A 13633-nucleotide genomic window follows, 5' to 3' on the forward strand; every position below is an offset into this window, starting at 1 on the left:
TGGGCTAAACGTACAATCGGTGAGGTTAATACTGTGACTTAATCGTAGAGCTGCTTCATGCAATATTTTTCTGTCTTATACTTACCATGCGTGATCAAAAAAGCAGGAGACAGGCAGGAAAGGAATGGGCAACAAAAATAAGAAAATGGCACTGAAAAGTGAGGCCAACCTCCTCTATAATGTAATAGCAGATCTGAACAAAACGAGCCTGATTGATTTAAATCAGCGTAACAGTGAACTGTGAAGATCTGAAAGCCAGCGCTAAAAGGGTTAAAGATTCTGTCTTAAAACCATCAATTATGTTTTGCTCCATTTTGAGAAAGCTCACCGCTCCGTTCTTGCCTATTTCAACAGGGAATTTGGACATGCAAGATATATATTCTTTCAGCGCTCCACAATTGGTGCATGTAACTTTCACTGCACACCTTTATGTGCTCTGCTGCAAGAATTATAAGTATGAGTGCAGCTCATGCAGGAAATGAGCACAAGAATGAGGTCAGAGAGGAGCACTTTTTTCACTTAAAAAAAAAAAAGGTAATCACAACCAGAACAAGCTTATCATTCTTTCATTGTGTGTCATAATGGCTCTTTTTATTGATTTTGTTTTACTTTTGAGATGTATGTCAATTCAGAGAGAGAAGCAAACCAGTCTACCTGTCGCCCCAAACAAGCATGTTTCTTTTCCTTCCTGCCTGCCTGCCTGGCATCACGCATTAAATCACTTCTCCTGTCCACTCTTCCTTCACTTACTTTTTATTCTCATAGCTAGCAAAGATGTCTTCAAAGGCCTCTAGAGGGCGCTCCTCTGAGTGATCAAAGTAGAAATCGAGCTTAGATGCTCTTCTGCGGAAGGGAGAGGAGAGAGCCACACACACACCGTGGTCACCAAAAGGTGTCAAGCGGGAGAGGAGAATGCGGGTTTGGGAAACTGTCCTCCTTCAGTTTTTAATCAAAATCAGAAGGCAACGGACAGCCCCAAACAGAGACAACAATTTCACAAAGGCTGAATTTTCTTATATAATGAGGGATACATTTAACTCTGAAGGTGAAAAAGAAAAAAAAATGTGAGGGCGGAATGCACGAACACCATGACGCCGCATTCGCAGTTACTTGGCTGTCCCCGATAGGAGGAAAAATTGGACGGTTAGAAAACCAGTTCAACCGCAACTAAAAGGTGATATGATCATATTCCGTTTGTATTTCAAATACTGTACATCTGTCCTTACTTGTACATTCGCTCTATTGGAGCATTGGCCCGCTGAATCTCTCCCAAAGGAGTTCTGGAAGTTGGACGGACAACACCTACAAGACAGAAACAAACAAACTAAAGCAGACAATCTTAAATTCTGCTTCGGATAATATAGCTGGGCGAGAGCCACGTGACTGCAGCAGCAGTTTTGCTTCTTCTGAACTTGATTTAATCTTGTTAATCCAGTTTGTACGTCAGTGGGCTAACAATCGCGAGCACCAGAATAGTGCAGAGGATTGCGCACGTTGAGAAAAATGTCAAAAATCTGCTAAGGTCTCACGTTTCTGGCCTTAATATTCTCTTTATGTGGTCTGACCTGAAAGGCTTATTGCAGAGCAGAGAAACTGCAGAACTCTAAAGCTTTGGGTGCAGGCTGTTTATAAAGGTCGACAAAAAACAAAGCAAACATGCTTTTTTTTTTTTGTGCCACAGGAATGAAAATGTTTACTTTCATTGAGTGGTCCTCTGATGAAATTTGGACTGACCAGCACAATGCATATTTGGACTTCAAATGATGCCTGAAAGTAAACCTGCTGCTGTTGTACCTGCAGTCTTGGCGGCCCACGAACGACCGGCCTCATTGAAGGCAGCCATGCCTCTGATGGTGGCACGTAAGATGCCCCATCGAAACATTGCCACGGGGTCCATGCCGATGAGCTGCCGCACGTACGCTCGGTCGCTGCTCCGCAGTAACGCCACAATGTCCGGACGCATATGATCTGTATTTTTCTCACGGAAATCCTGCAGCGGTCAATGATTGAAAAAAATAAGAATTAGGAACCTCATCACAAATGGGCGAATAATTGTGACGTGCTTGCGCCACATTACCTTGATTTGATATTTGACTTTGCCGGCAAAGTGTTGAATTACGAAAGCAGGCTCCATGACTGGTGTGGACAAAAAATATTTATTCCCCTGATGCTGCTGCTTGAATTTGGCTAACAGAGTCTCTTCTGTGGCATGGGGGAAGCTTGATAAGGAGTACAGCAAATAGTGACGTGATGAGAGACATGGAAAATGAGGAAGAGGAACAAGTCACACAACGTGTTCAACTGCAACAAAGCAAACCAACGTCGGCTTCCTTACTTGCTCTCCTCATCCAGCAGGTAAAGCAGGCCTGTGGGCTTTTTGCTGATAAGATGGATGCAGCCAACATTGTCGATGTAGTCAATGTTGTGCCAAGTGATCCCCTCTGCTTGGTACTCCTCCTGCACAATACAGCAATTCTCCCTTCATTTTTACATACATCACAAATTGTGTTCAGTATAGAGCATGACATGTCTTAATCGAAGTCTTGGCAATTATCACCTAAGATTAAAAAAAAAAAAAAACTACAAGAGGTTGCTCACCTGTTCCAAATTGAATATATGATTATTGAAATAATACTGCAGCTGCTCATTTGCATAGTTGATGCAAAACTGCTCGAAGCTGTTGGTCTCAAAGTCCTCAAATCCAAATATGTCCAGGACACCAATTGACAAGCGCTACAAGACAGAAAACATGCGGTCAAGACTGCTCCACTGATTGGGTGGAAATCTTCATGTGTTTTGTATCTCACTGGGACCGATTCCTCCATGTCTCTCTTGTTAAGCAGTGCATGATTAATGCGTAGGACAATCCAGTCAAATAAGGCGCTGTAGAGAGATTTTGCCATGGAATCTCTGGCCGTGATTGCCTGACGTGACCGGGAGAACCGAGAGAAGGGTTAATCAGAGGCATTTTGTTGTGCCTTTCCAAACAAGTAAGATGGTGGCACTTCAGGTGCAGGAGCACAGCAGATACCTCCGAGTGGCTATAGGAGAGGATCAACTTGTCATTGACAGTCACCGTTTTCCTCTTGGTCAGCGCTTCAACCAGCAGCTCCTCTTTGACCTGAAGGAGACCGACATGTTTAAGACTTGCACACAGCTGATCAAACGTGGTTCCATCTTGTGGCAAAATCCAAACAATACCTTCAGCAGGTCAGAGAGCGTGGCCAAGACGTCTGGCGGCCCCACCTCCAAGCCCTCATCGCGGCCCGTCGACTTCCGCTGGTAGGTCACGTTGCCGAGATACAAGATGGCCGAAAGCACAGAAAAAATCCTGCAATACAGACACTTTACATTAAACTGAAAGCAGTGACAAAGTATGTCATACATGGAGGAGCAGTGGCAGCATGTAACCTTTAATACAGTACAACTTTATTTATATAGTGCATTTCACAACAGCTGGAGCTGTAACAAAGCGCTTTCCATGTGGTGTAATATAGAAAATTAGAACACAAACTAAAAAGACACAGAACCAACTGGAATTAAAACATGAATCAATGTAGCTTTAATAGTTCTGAAACTGAAAAAGAAGCCGTGTATCTTCTAAACACAATTAAATTACAGTATTGACTTGCTCGCTATTTTATGCTTTTCCTTTTGAGAGACAAGGATTCAGCAGAAAAGCACCACGGGCCTGTGGTAAATTGCAAAAATTGATTTACGCATTTCCTTTTGAAACATTTCCCTGAGCACGTTTTGAGGAGTGGCACTTTCCCCCCCCTGAATAGTAGGCCATTGAATACTAGTATACTATTAAACTGCACGATAACATTGAGCATTCTCTTACTGCTTCTTGGTAGCTGGAAGGAAGCCAACCATCTCCATGGCCTGCTGTAGTCTTTCAAAGTCATGATGCAGGTCCTCCTCATCTTCAATCTTAAAGTTTTGCTACAGAAAACAGACCGAATTTAATAAGGGGGTGTGAAAATAATAACACCGGAAAGAGAAGTGTTAAACGACCTAAATGAAAAGAAATAAAAAATATTCATGAAAAGCTCAGTCAGTCTGTTTTCCTCTGACATGCTAACCAACCGGAGGTTATAATTTAATCATGTGGCTGAGATGAAATTCCCTTCTTCCTACCTGCTTGAGGTAGAAGTAGTCTTCAGGTGGCAACAACTTGAACTCTTTCCTTTCCTCCTCGGAAGCACCCAACAACAGGTAGTAAAACACGTGATAGTTCCTAAACACAGAAAATTGTTGATTAGATGAACTAATTGACTAATGCTAGGTTAGATAAATGCTGCACGTAATCCAGAAAAGTAATGGCTCATACGTCAGTGAAGTCATGATGATGACGATGTTATTTACGGTCATTTTTAGCATAGGTAGACCAATTTTAATTACTCATTGGAAAAATTCATTGCTCATTACTCATTGGAAAAATTCATTGCTCACAAGAAAAAAGAAATTAGACTGCCACTGGTTAAGATAGACAACAAGATTAAGTGAACGGCTGAGCTCCAACATCATATTGCAACTCCCAGACAATCCCAGGGGAAGCTTCCCATTTGACAAAGAGGCCGCAAGAACCAGACAGAGGGAGTGAAAGACGTCAAGACCCTGCGTATCCTCACCTCTCGTTCTTCTCTCTGGAGACGAGACGAGACTTCTCCAGGAGATACTTCTCCACAACAGCACTGCAAGAAGAAAAACAAAGCACATGAATCACTTAACACTAAAGGTCATTGTGTGCATGTGTGACGGTGGACTTGTAAGAAACGAGGGGAGAAAAAGGAGGGGACCTGAGGACAGATGGTTGAAACAATCAAAGGGTGAACAAAGCTTAGTGTTTAATGGAAGACGCACACGGACGGCCAACAACGGGCTTCATTGATTTTATTGCATGGCGAGTGTGTGAGACTGAGAGCCTCCAAAGAAAAAAAGTGAAGGTATGCTTTCAGACCGATGCCGTCATGAGACAAGCCATTTCCAAACCACTTTTATTTACCCACTCCATAGGGTTAAGGCCAAAAAAGTTGTCTGAATCAAACTTTACAAGCTGGGGTTGGTTTTTTTTCAATAGCCTGGCAAAACAACTCTGATACCAGTCCTCATGACATACTAAGAATAGACGTAGGGTGGGCCAAAGTTGGAGGAACAGATGCATATTCGTATTTGGCCATTCTTTGCAAGGTAGAAACCCTCTTGCGCAGGCACAAATGAGGAAGACAGTGTAAGACGATCTCCGCTACTGATTACTTGAAGAGTGACCACTGCCGATTGAGCGATAGACAGTCTGCCTTTGTGACAAGTCCAGATCCTCTGCTACAGGGGGGACGTGAAATATAAGGCAACAAGCACATCTGCTAAGGTTGAACTCCAATATGGCATTTCCTTGGCTCAGAGACACCAAGCCTCCCGATTGGATTACAATTCAATTGGATTCAAGGAGAACAATTCAGTAGAGCATGATGAGAATTTGTGCCAGGCAGAGAAAATGCCTTGTTGGAATATAAGGCAAACTATCACCGTTACACTAAACAACTCACAGCTGTCACCACAATCATTCCGTTGCTCTCCAAAGATGTTTGTCCATATTTAGGCAAAATAGCCCTTGTCCAAATGAAATTATAGACGTGCAAAAATGGCTTTGGATGCTGAATAGATACGCTTTAATAATGGCTTCATTTCACTCATGCAATTTCCTTCACAAGATTACTTATGAAAAATCTCTCTCTCTCTCTCTCTCTCTTAATAACCGTCCATCTTCCACTACTCATACTGTTAACTGTAATGAGCCTATTCTGCATGACTTTGGGCAAGCGAGCGGCTGCTCTTGCAGGTCAGTCACATAATAAAACAATAAGTGTCCCTTTGGCAGACCTTTGTCATCAAAACACAGCGTTGATATTCTATATTGAAATCAGCATAATGCATAGTTTTATGATTTAAACAGCCAGAGTCACGCATCTGTTGAAAACATTTCACTCCTTATCCAGGTTAACTAATTTAGAGCGACTGGCTCATCTTTGCCTGGAGCATAAAGTGAACGGGCAGCGTGTGGGCTGACGCATGAAAGTTTTCTAAGGCTTTTCCCACTCTTGCATGACATTCACGTCTGTCAAGACATTGTATTGAGCAGCCCACAGCAGAGGAGGAAGCACGGAAGTGACGTGTTCACCCAAAATTTTGATGGAGCTCCGCACCGGAGGCTGGCGGCTTAGAAAAAGGAAGTAGCTGATAGTGGCTGAAAGTTTATGCACGCACACGCGTACAGAAGAGAGAGGAGAATGCACTTGACCATTCAAAGAGCAAGCGATTAGGCTTAAGAAGTCAACTATATGACACGTTACAGGAAGATGACGCACCACAGCACAAAAATAGCCATTTGTGATGTTACTCGGTTACTCACCCTCTCACCACTCCGGTCTCAAGGTAATTAACCTGGATGAATTTACCAAAACGGCTGGAGTTGTTATTGTGGGCAGTCTTGGCGTTTCCAAAGGCCTGAAGGAGGTCACAGAGAAAAGACACAAAGATTTGTTCAAGGGACAAAAATTATTTTGATATGAATGCAACATCCTACAAAGTCAACCACAGTACCGGTCGGTACTTAAACCGACTTGATAATGTCCTGTTCAAGTTACTGCACTCAATAACTCAATTATGAGAAATTTAAAACCATAATTGAAAATGCAACCAAGTACAAAAATAAAATCACAGCAAAAGAACGCATTTGAGCAAGCAATCTGCAGCTCAAACTGCACCAAGCGAAGTCGTGACATTAAATCACTGTGATGCCAGAGAAACGTGATAGTGCAGGGGTTACATCTTGTTTTTAAACAGCAGCTGAGACCACTGATGTGGGTGGTATCATGTTCACGGCAGTGCATGCATGGGTGTGTGTGTGTGTGTGTGTCACAGGGGCCAAGCATCTGCAACTCATTGTCCCTTCTCTCCATATGCCTGCTACAAAATCTTATCACTCATTTCCCTATCCAGATCGTGCATATGTGCACGTGTGTGTCCAGGTCAGTTATGATAAACGAACGAAGAACAGCCACGCTGTGCCACAGTGTCACACGGGTTTGCCACGAGCAGAGACAGGCGAGCCACCAGGCCTAACCGAGGGCCCCTCGTTTCTCACATTGATATGTTAAGAGGAAAGCTCACACTCGTTTTTTTTCCCTCTCTCTCGCTCTCATTTAATGATGCTCACATGGTTACAGATACACACACAAGTACAACAAAAGGCCACCGCAAGGGAAGTTGACTCTGTGCATGTTAAATAGGAACCACATTGTATGCTCCCAAGTAGGGGCGAGCTTAATTTGTTACAGTGGCGGCGTCTTTGGAGTCCATAGAGTAAACTTGTGACCCATTTCTGCTCCTTTAAAATAAATGCAGTTTCTGCAGTCACGTTGCATTTGTACAGTCATAATTTCAACTCATTCCAGGACAGGTACACGATCTAGTTAGTACTTGTCCACACATTGGGCTTTCATTTCTTTTCTCTGCTGGATAGACACGATTTGGTTGCATTGACCCAATTCTGGATTTCTTCATGTGTCCCAGTTTGGATCGGCTTCTTGGCCGTGCAAACAGAGGAGGGAAAAGAAAAGAATGCAAGGAAAATTATGCCAAATCAAGCCATGGTCATATATGGATACAAGTCAGATATGAATCGGATATGGACCAGTGAAACCAGACCAGTGACACAGAATTATCAGGATACCAGTGGTACTAGGTACCGTTCATCATTTCTCTCGCCCAGTTGCGTTGTAAGCAAGGTTGCCAACAAAGCAACATGATGGTCAGCTGGATTCTCCAGACAATGATCCACACTCCATTGCAAGGTTACGTTCCGGACCACCCTTGTAATAAGTGATATCCGCAAAGTAGAAATGTCTCAGAGAAATACTCCCTAGGCGTGTTTTTATACCATTTATGGTACAGAATGTTTATAGTTTTACTTAACAGTGTACCGATTCAGCTGTGTTTACAGTACTGTAAACAATCCCAAACTAACAAACTTCTCATCTCACATCAATAGTCATGCTCAAAGATGTACATCAGAAAATGAACCTACTGACACTGCTTTCCGTAGAGTTTAAAATCAAGAAAGCAGAGGATAAATAGTTTGCAATGAAAATGAGGCTGTGCACATGACTGCCGGGATTATAGACGAGATTTAGAAAAACATGAATTATTAACCGACTTCCAAGAGAAAAATTGGGGAAAAATAGCCGGACTGTAACTCCAGGACCTGTGAGAGAAGTACTGTAAAAGTCAATTGCAGATACATGTGGCTTTCTGTATAAAAGAGGCAAGTAGGGATGCACCAGTTGCATTTTACATACATTACCATCACTCAAATTTAAATCTACTTTTCACCCGAGAACCACGGATCTTTTCTCACTGAGCTGTTCAGACTGACCCGCTCCAGCAAGCTTGCAGCCAAGTGCACAAAACCTTGCTGAAAGAAAGCTGAGCAAAGTGGAGTGAATGCTAAACAAGTCACAGCATCGTCACAGCAGGCCAACATGCCCGTGAGGGAGAGACGTGATTGGCTGTGAGGCAGAGCAGCTATGAGGAAGTGAATTGGCACATCTTTGGAGAAATGTTCCTTACAAATTGGGGGTTACAGAGTTTATGGAAGGGGAAAGGGAAGCAATAGTGAGTCGTTGAGAGAGACAGAACAACGGAACTAGATATCTGTTTACACATACGCACGTTGTTGGTATGAATATGCAAGTTTTTGTGATGATGAGGTTGTCTTGAGTGAGATTGTTTTCACTCAGCCGGATTCTTTGGTTCCAACTCTCCAGTACATTTCCACTTGAGCGCAGCCAAAGTGAAGGCCCACGTCCCCATTGAGCCACACACAAAGTTCTTGTAATTCAAACTAGTGGAGATCTTCCGCAAACAGTGTCTTCTATAAACTATTTGTCTTGCACAATACTCGCACCAGATTTTAATCTTTGCAAGGTCTAATGAAGCTTTGGCTCAAGATGAGCATTGACGTTTTTTTTTATTTTAGACATTGGCTAAAGACTGGATATCAGGCCTTCCTATTTCTAACACTGGAGCAGTGTTGCATCCTCTCCAGTGTGGCCTTGGCGGTCAAGCTTGATTTAAACGGCTCCACAAATGTTGCCAAGGTCATGACACTCACACCTCTCTGCGGACTGGTTTTGTTCACGGCGGACTCAGCATTGTCCAACTGTCACAGATTCCTCCATTCATAAAACTGCAGCAAACACTCATGGCCAAATCATGTGGTCATTCTCGTTTCCTTTTAGCTGAAACTAAATTGTAACTTTACCTGCATATACTTACTAGAGTATGTCAACAAATGCTTAATAACCATGAGCACAATGCCACTTGTGAAAAACATATTTTGTTAGCGTCATGTGATTTAAAGCAACCGCATGGAGACACAGTTCCTCATCTCTACTTGGCCCTTCGTCACAGTGGCATTAATCTTGCTCAACACAAAATATCGTGAGATTATCTCAACCACTATCATGTTATCCTTTAGAGTTGAATCACATCATCAGCAGTAATGCTTAGTTGAAGATGCATGAATGAGGCAAATGTTTTAGCTGGCCCTGTGATTGGCTGGCTACCAGTTCAGCGTGGACACCGTCTGCTGCCCATAGCCAGCTCGGACAGGCTCCTGCACGCCCCCACGACCCCCGTGAGGATAAACGGTTCAGATAAGGGATGGATGTTTGATTTATCTGAGTTTAGTTTACCGAGCCACTACAGGATGAGGACAGCGTCTCTAAACTATCCATTTAGTGGAGCCAAATAACAAGGTGCTACTTATTACCACTTCAAGCCTGAACCTCAATGAACACAAAGCTGTGAAGTAGGAGGGGAAAAAAAAAACTTATGGAACAGTGACACTGCTGAATATAACAGAACTTTTCCAGCATAGCAAAGAAACCCAAAGCATCTTATTTTCTTTGTTTTGTCTCAAATTGTAAAAAAAAAAAAAAAAAAAAAATAAAAGATATTTGCGCAATCCTACACCCCATGAACTCGAAGGCCTCATGTGCATCACGTGTGAAATCATGAGTGCTGCGACCACTGATAGTGACTGCAGCTGAACATTAGCGACAGTGAACAATGGCACATCAAGATGCCCCCACAAGAACATAACGGGCAAGTGTACACCGCATATTGGAGCAAACTTAACTTTTTTTCTGCCAAGACTCGACTCCTCCCTGGTTTTGGTACGTATATCATTTGTATGATGTAGTTTTAGGACTTGGATGGCCAGTGCCTTTAGCTTCCTGAGGCCAAGCCAGGCAAGCAGGGAAAGCAGATATACATGTCACATTTTATGGGTTTGAAAATGTGAATGAAGTTTTCAAGGCCTAGTTTTGGTACTCTTGTGGTCTAGTGTTTAACCGGACGAGAGCCATTTCAAGCAGCCCCACCCATGTCTTCTTGGGTACCACATCAATCTTCAGCTTATGCTGTGGTCAAAGTCCCACAAATAGGTCGTGAAGATGGCTGCAGCATGTTGCTACATGTAAGCTGTGGCTTGCATGTAGCAACTGCGTTGTTACAAAAAACAGCTTGTTCTGCGCTTCACCTCAATTCTGGAAGGGTCCGCTGAAACTAAATAAAGCCAGTTTCTCCATTCTTGTCACCCGCCAGCTCAAACATAGAATGCGAGTAATAGGGTGCAAGTGCAACACATACAATGAATCAGATAGAATGGCAAGCTTCTGCTCTGCACTTCCTGAACCACACAATAGTCTGGTCTATCCACACCCCGTAAGCGTCCTGGCAAAAACTAAGGAGAACTACTGCCGTAACTTCCCATGTTGGAGCCGTTTCCTGTTGAATAAGGTTCCGGATGATAGGAACTCCCTGTGAAGTTATGTCTGAGTCTTAATTCAGGGCTGCATGAAGCATGGCTATATTTATAATGCAGATTCATGACAGTCAGTATGCAGAACAGCTGGCCTGCCCTTTATGCGTCAAACATTTCTGTGAACAGGGGGCAGGTCGCACATGTGCTACAAAGAAAAGGAAAAAAAAAAAAACGGAGGCTCAACCAGTCAGACAGGTTCAAATAGGTGCGCGTGTTGAAGAAGCACACCGAAGAAGGTTCGGAGGACACCATATTCATCAAATGAATTATCAAAAGAAACAAAGTATGTCAAATTAATTTGGATTGTAAAGAACGTACGATAGATGCATCAATGACGCCAGTGATTGCTCTGCAAATTATAACATTACATCTAGCAACGCGTTTACATAAAATGCTAAATATCTGCCAATCTAATTCAGCTGATCAGATAAGTCTAATAACTAATGTATAATACTGTAAGTAACATAGTAATATATTTAGTAGAAGTCATGATAGAAGTTTTAAGTTAAAGGTGAATTTTTTTCTGAAACACCATAGCTATAAATTACAACACATTGGTTAAATCTGGATTGCACAAGCTTTTATAGGTGAAATTTAAAAACCTCATGTGCTACAAAATACTCACAAAATCAGCATCATGAATACGGTCAGGGGTACATAAAGTCATCTGTGATTAAAACGCGCTGTTAACCAGTGTTATTAATTGGAGCACGGCATCTAAAACGGAACAGAAACGAGGTGGCGCACGCCGCACGATGGCTGCTTTGCAAAGTGCTTTTAAGTTGAGGCGATTCAGAGCAGCAGCACAAATAATGATCTCACCTCCTCACAATGTGACGCAGGTCTGTTGAGCTCCCCTACAACCACAGGGTGAACGCGCACACACTTTGCATTTTCAACCGCTGTAATCGGATCAGTATCCAGTGCAAAAAACAAAAAAGTAAAATCTTTAAGGTCAGGGGTTCCTTTGTACCAGTAGACCTGCTGCACCAAACATCCTCACCTTTGTAAATCTCAATTCCAAGTTGACACACGATGGAAGCGCTACTTGAGCGGAGACAAACTGCAGGGAACGTACTTTAAGATATTTTATGACTTCCTCTGTAAATAGACTTCAGGTTCACATTAGCCGTGTTATTAATTTGCTACAAAAGCTGCCAGGTGGTGTCAAACAAGTTGACGTTTTTTTCCACATAAATCTCTTCTTGGTAGAGCTTGTGGAAAAATGTCAAAAGCACTCTAGTGGTGAATGAAATGCAACTTTTGATGTCATGTTGCTGCAGTTGTTCACGAGCCAGGATGACTGACAAACTGGAACGCGATCTCTGCCTCTTGTAGCCACGAGGCCAACAAAGCCCGATCCCGTCTCCTTGTCTCCCTGTGCAACCGCAGTTCTGGGCAGGACTGAAGCAGGCTGCATTCTGGGAATGAACGGCAACCATGCGTTTGCCAATGGGACCAGAACTCTGCTGATGGAGGGGAAAATTCCTCAATCTGACTGACGCACATAAAGGGAGCGAGGCTTAACTTACTCGGCTGCGTCTTAAAGTCGCAGCGCTCGTCGCAGCGAGTGCCTTTTGAGTGCTGAGTCAAGAAGGTCATGGGACAAAAGTCATGAGGCAAATGACGGATTGCTGACTCGTTTCTTTTAATGGACTGGAACGCCCGCCCACTGAGTATTGACTTTTTTTTCAACTGCCGCACAATCCACTTAAACGTAGTTTTTACAGCTCCTGGCTAATTTTTGTCTTTCAACCGTTTTGTAGTTCCACATTCCACAAATGGCTTTTCTGGATAAAGAAGTATTTTTAGCCTCGTCACAGCGCAGTATAAAACTGAAAATATGTGGCGATTTACTTTCAGATTAGCACTAAGAGCATTTAGAGAACCACGAATTGTGAAAACCATTCCACTGATTGAAATATTGTAGTGTTGAATTGAAGAAGCAGTCAGAAGAGGAATTGGGACTTTTGAGTCCCATCTGTCCTCAGGCACAGCACTTCAGACATTTACTTCATTATTTTATCTGCACTCCTGTGCTTCTAAAATAAGCCTTCATTCAGAACCCAGGCATCACAGGAAGCTCAAAATATATTGGCACCCATTCAGATGCACGCCGCGCCGCAAAAAGCACAACAAAAGTCCACACGACAGCAAAGCACAGCAGTTTCATCGCTGCAGCGCGAAATAATGACGCCATACTTTGTGGGAAGGATGTAAATGCTGAGAATGATTTGAAATTTCTTCTTCCATTCAAAGTGACTAAGACTGTTTCTTATTACCGGGAGGGGAAAAACAAACAAAATAAAGACCACATATTTATGGCCAAGTAGATTCAACTAAAGTAAATAACAATGCAAGGGCATTTACTGGCAGTCTCTTTTGGTAAAAGTAGAGACAGATGTCTACAAATGACTTCTTGCCTAAAAGAATTGGTTCATTTGATTCCAACAGAAATAGGACAAAATCATGTGAGGGGTTAACAAAGAAACATTCCAATTTTGTTCTCTTTTTTTTTTTTTTTCTCTTTTGCAGTGGGAGACCGTAGTCTTTATGGTAAAGCATTTAATACTACACGCCAATGATCATATGTCCATCCTGCCTGGAGTTGCAGCCTGAAAAGACATTTCCTTTCTTCTCTTTCGTGGGAATTTTCTAACCCACCATACTCATCGAACAAAATACTATTATTTTAACATTATTTGCCTGCAATGGAAGTAATTGTGACGGTTTTGAGGAAGC

The 13633-nt window shown here is 42.7% G+C and overlaps 1 protein-coding gene across 9 annotated transcripts in view; it reads right to left on the reverse strand.

Annotated features, from left to right (window-relative positions):
- Positions 1-13633, reverse strand: part of myo9bl (myosin IXb-like) — a 46811-nt gene that overhangs the window by 14752 nt on the left and 18426 nt on the right. For 7 of the 9 annotated variants that reach the window (XM_088312582.1, XM_088312578.1, XM_088312575.1 and 4 more), the window contains exons 5-17: positions 6413-6507; positions 4635-4697; positions 4141-4240; positions 3845-3945; positions 3202-3331; positions 3032-3121; positions 2808-2924; positions 2599-2733; positions 2336-2457; positions 2078-2219; positions 1795-1990; positions 1227-1302; positions 751-843 (exon numbers count right to left, since the gene is read on the reverse strand). In XM_088312582.1, coding sequence (XP_088168708.1) covers positions 751-843; positions 1227-1302; positions 1795-1990; positions 2078-2219; positions 2336-2457; positions 2599-2733; positions 2808-2924; positions 3032-3121; positions 3202-3331; positions 3845-3945; positions 4141-4240; positions 4635-4697; positions 6413-6507 — 1460 coding nt within the window. The remainder of the gene's footprint in view (positions 1-750; positions 844-1226; positions 1303-1794; positions 1991-2077; positions 2220-2335; positions 2458-2598; positions 2734-2807; positions 2925-3031; positions 3122-3201; positions 3332-3844; positions 3946-4140; positions 4241-4634; positions 4698-6412; positions 6508-13633) is intronic. The other 2 variants (XM_088312579.1, XM_088312576.1) reach the window with 1 other exon arrangement.

The sequence above is a fragment of the Idiotropiscis lumnitzeri genome, chromosome 13 (assembly GCF_059441095.1).
Source record: "Idiotropiscis lumnitzeri isolate Australia: NSW breed Sydney's pygmy pipehorse chromosome 13, RoL_Ilum_1.0, whole genome shotgun sequence".
NCBI classification, from domain to species: Eukaryota; Metazoa; Chordata; class Actinopteri; order Syngnathiformes; family Syngnathidae; genus Idiotropiscis; species Idiotropiscis lumnitzeri.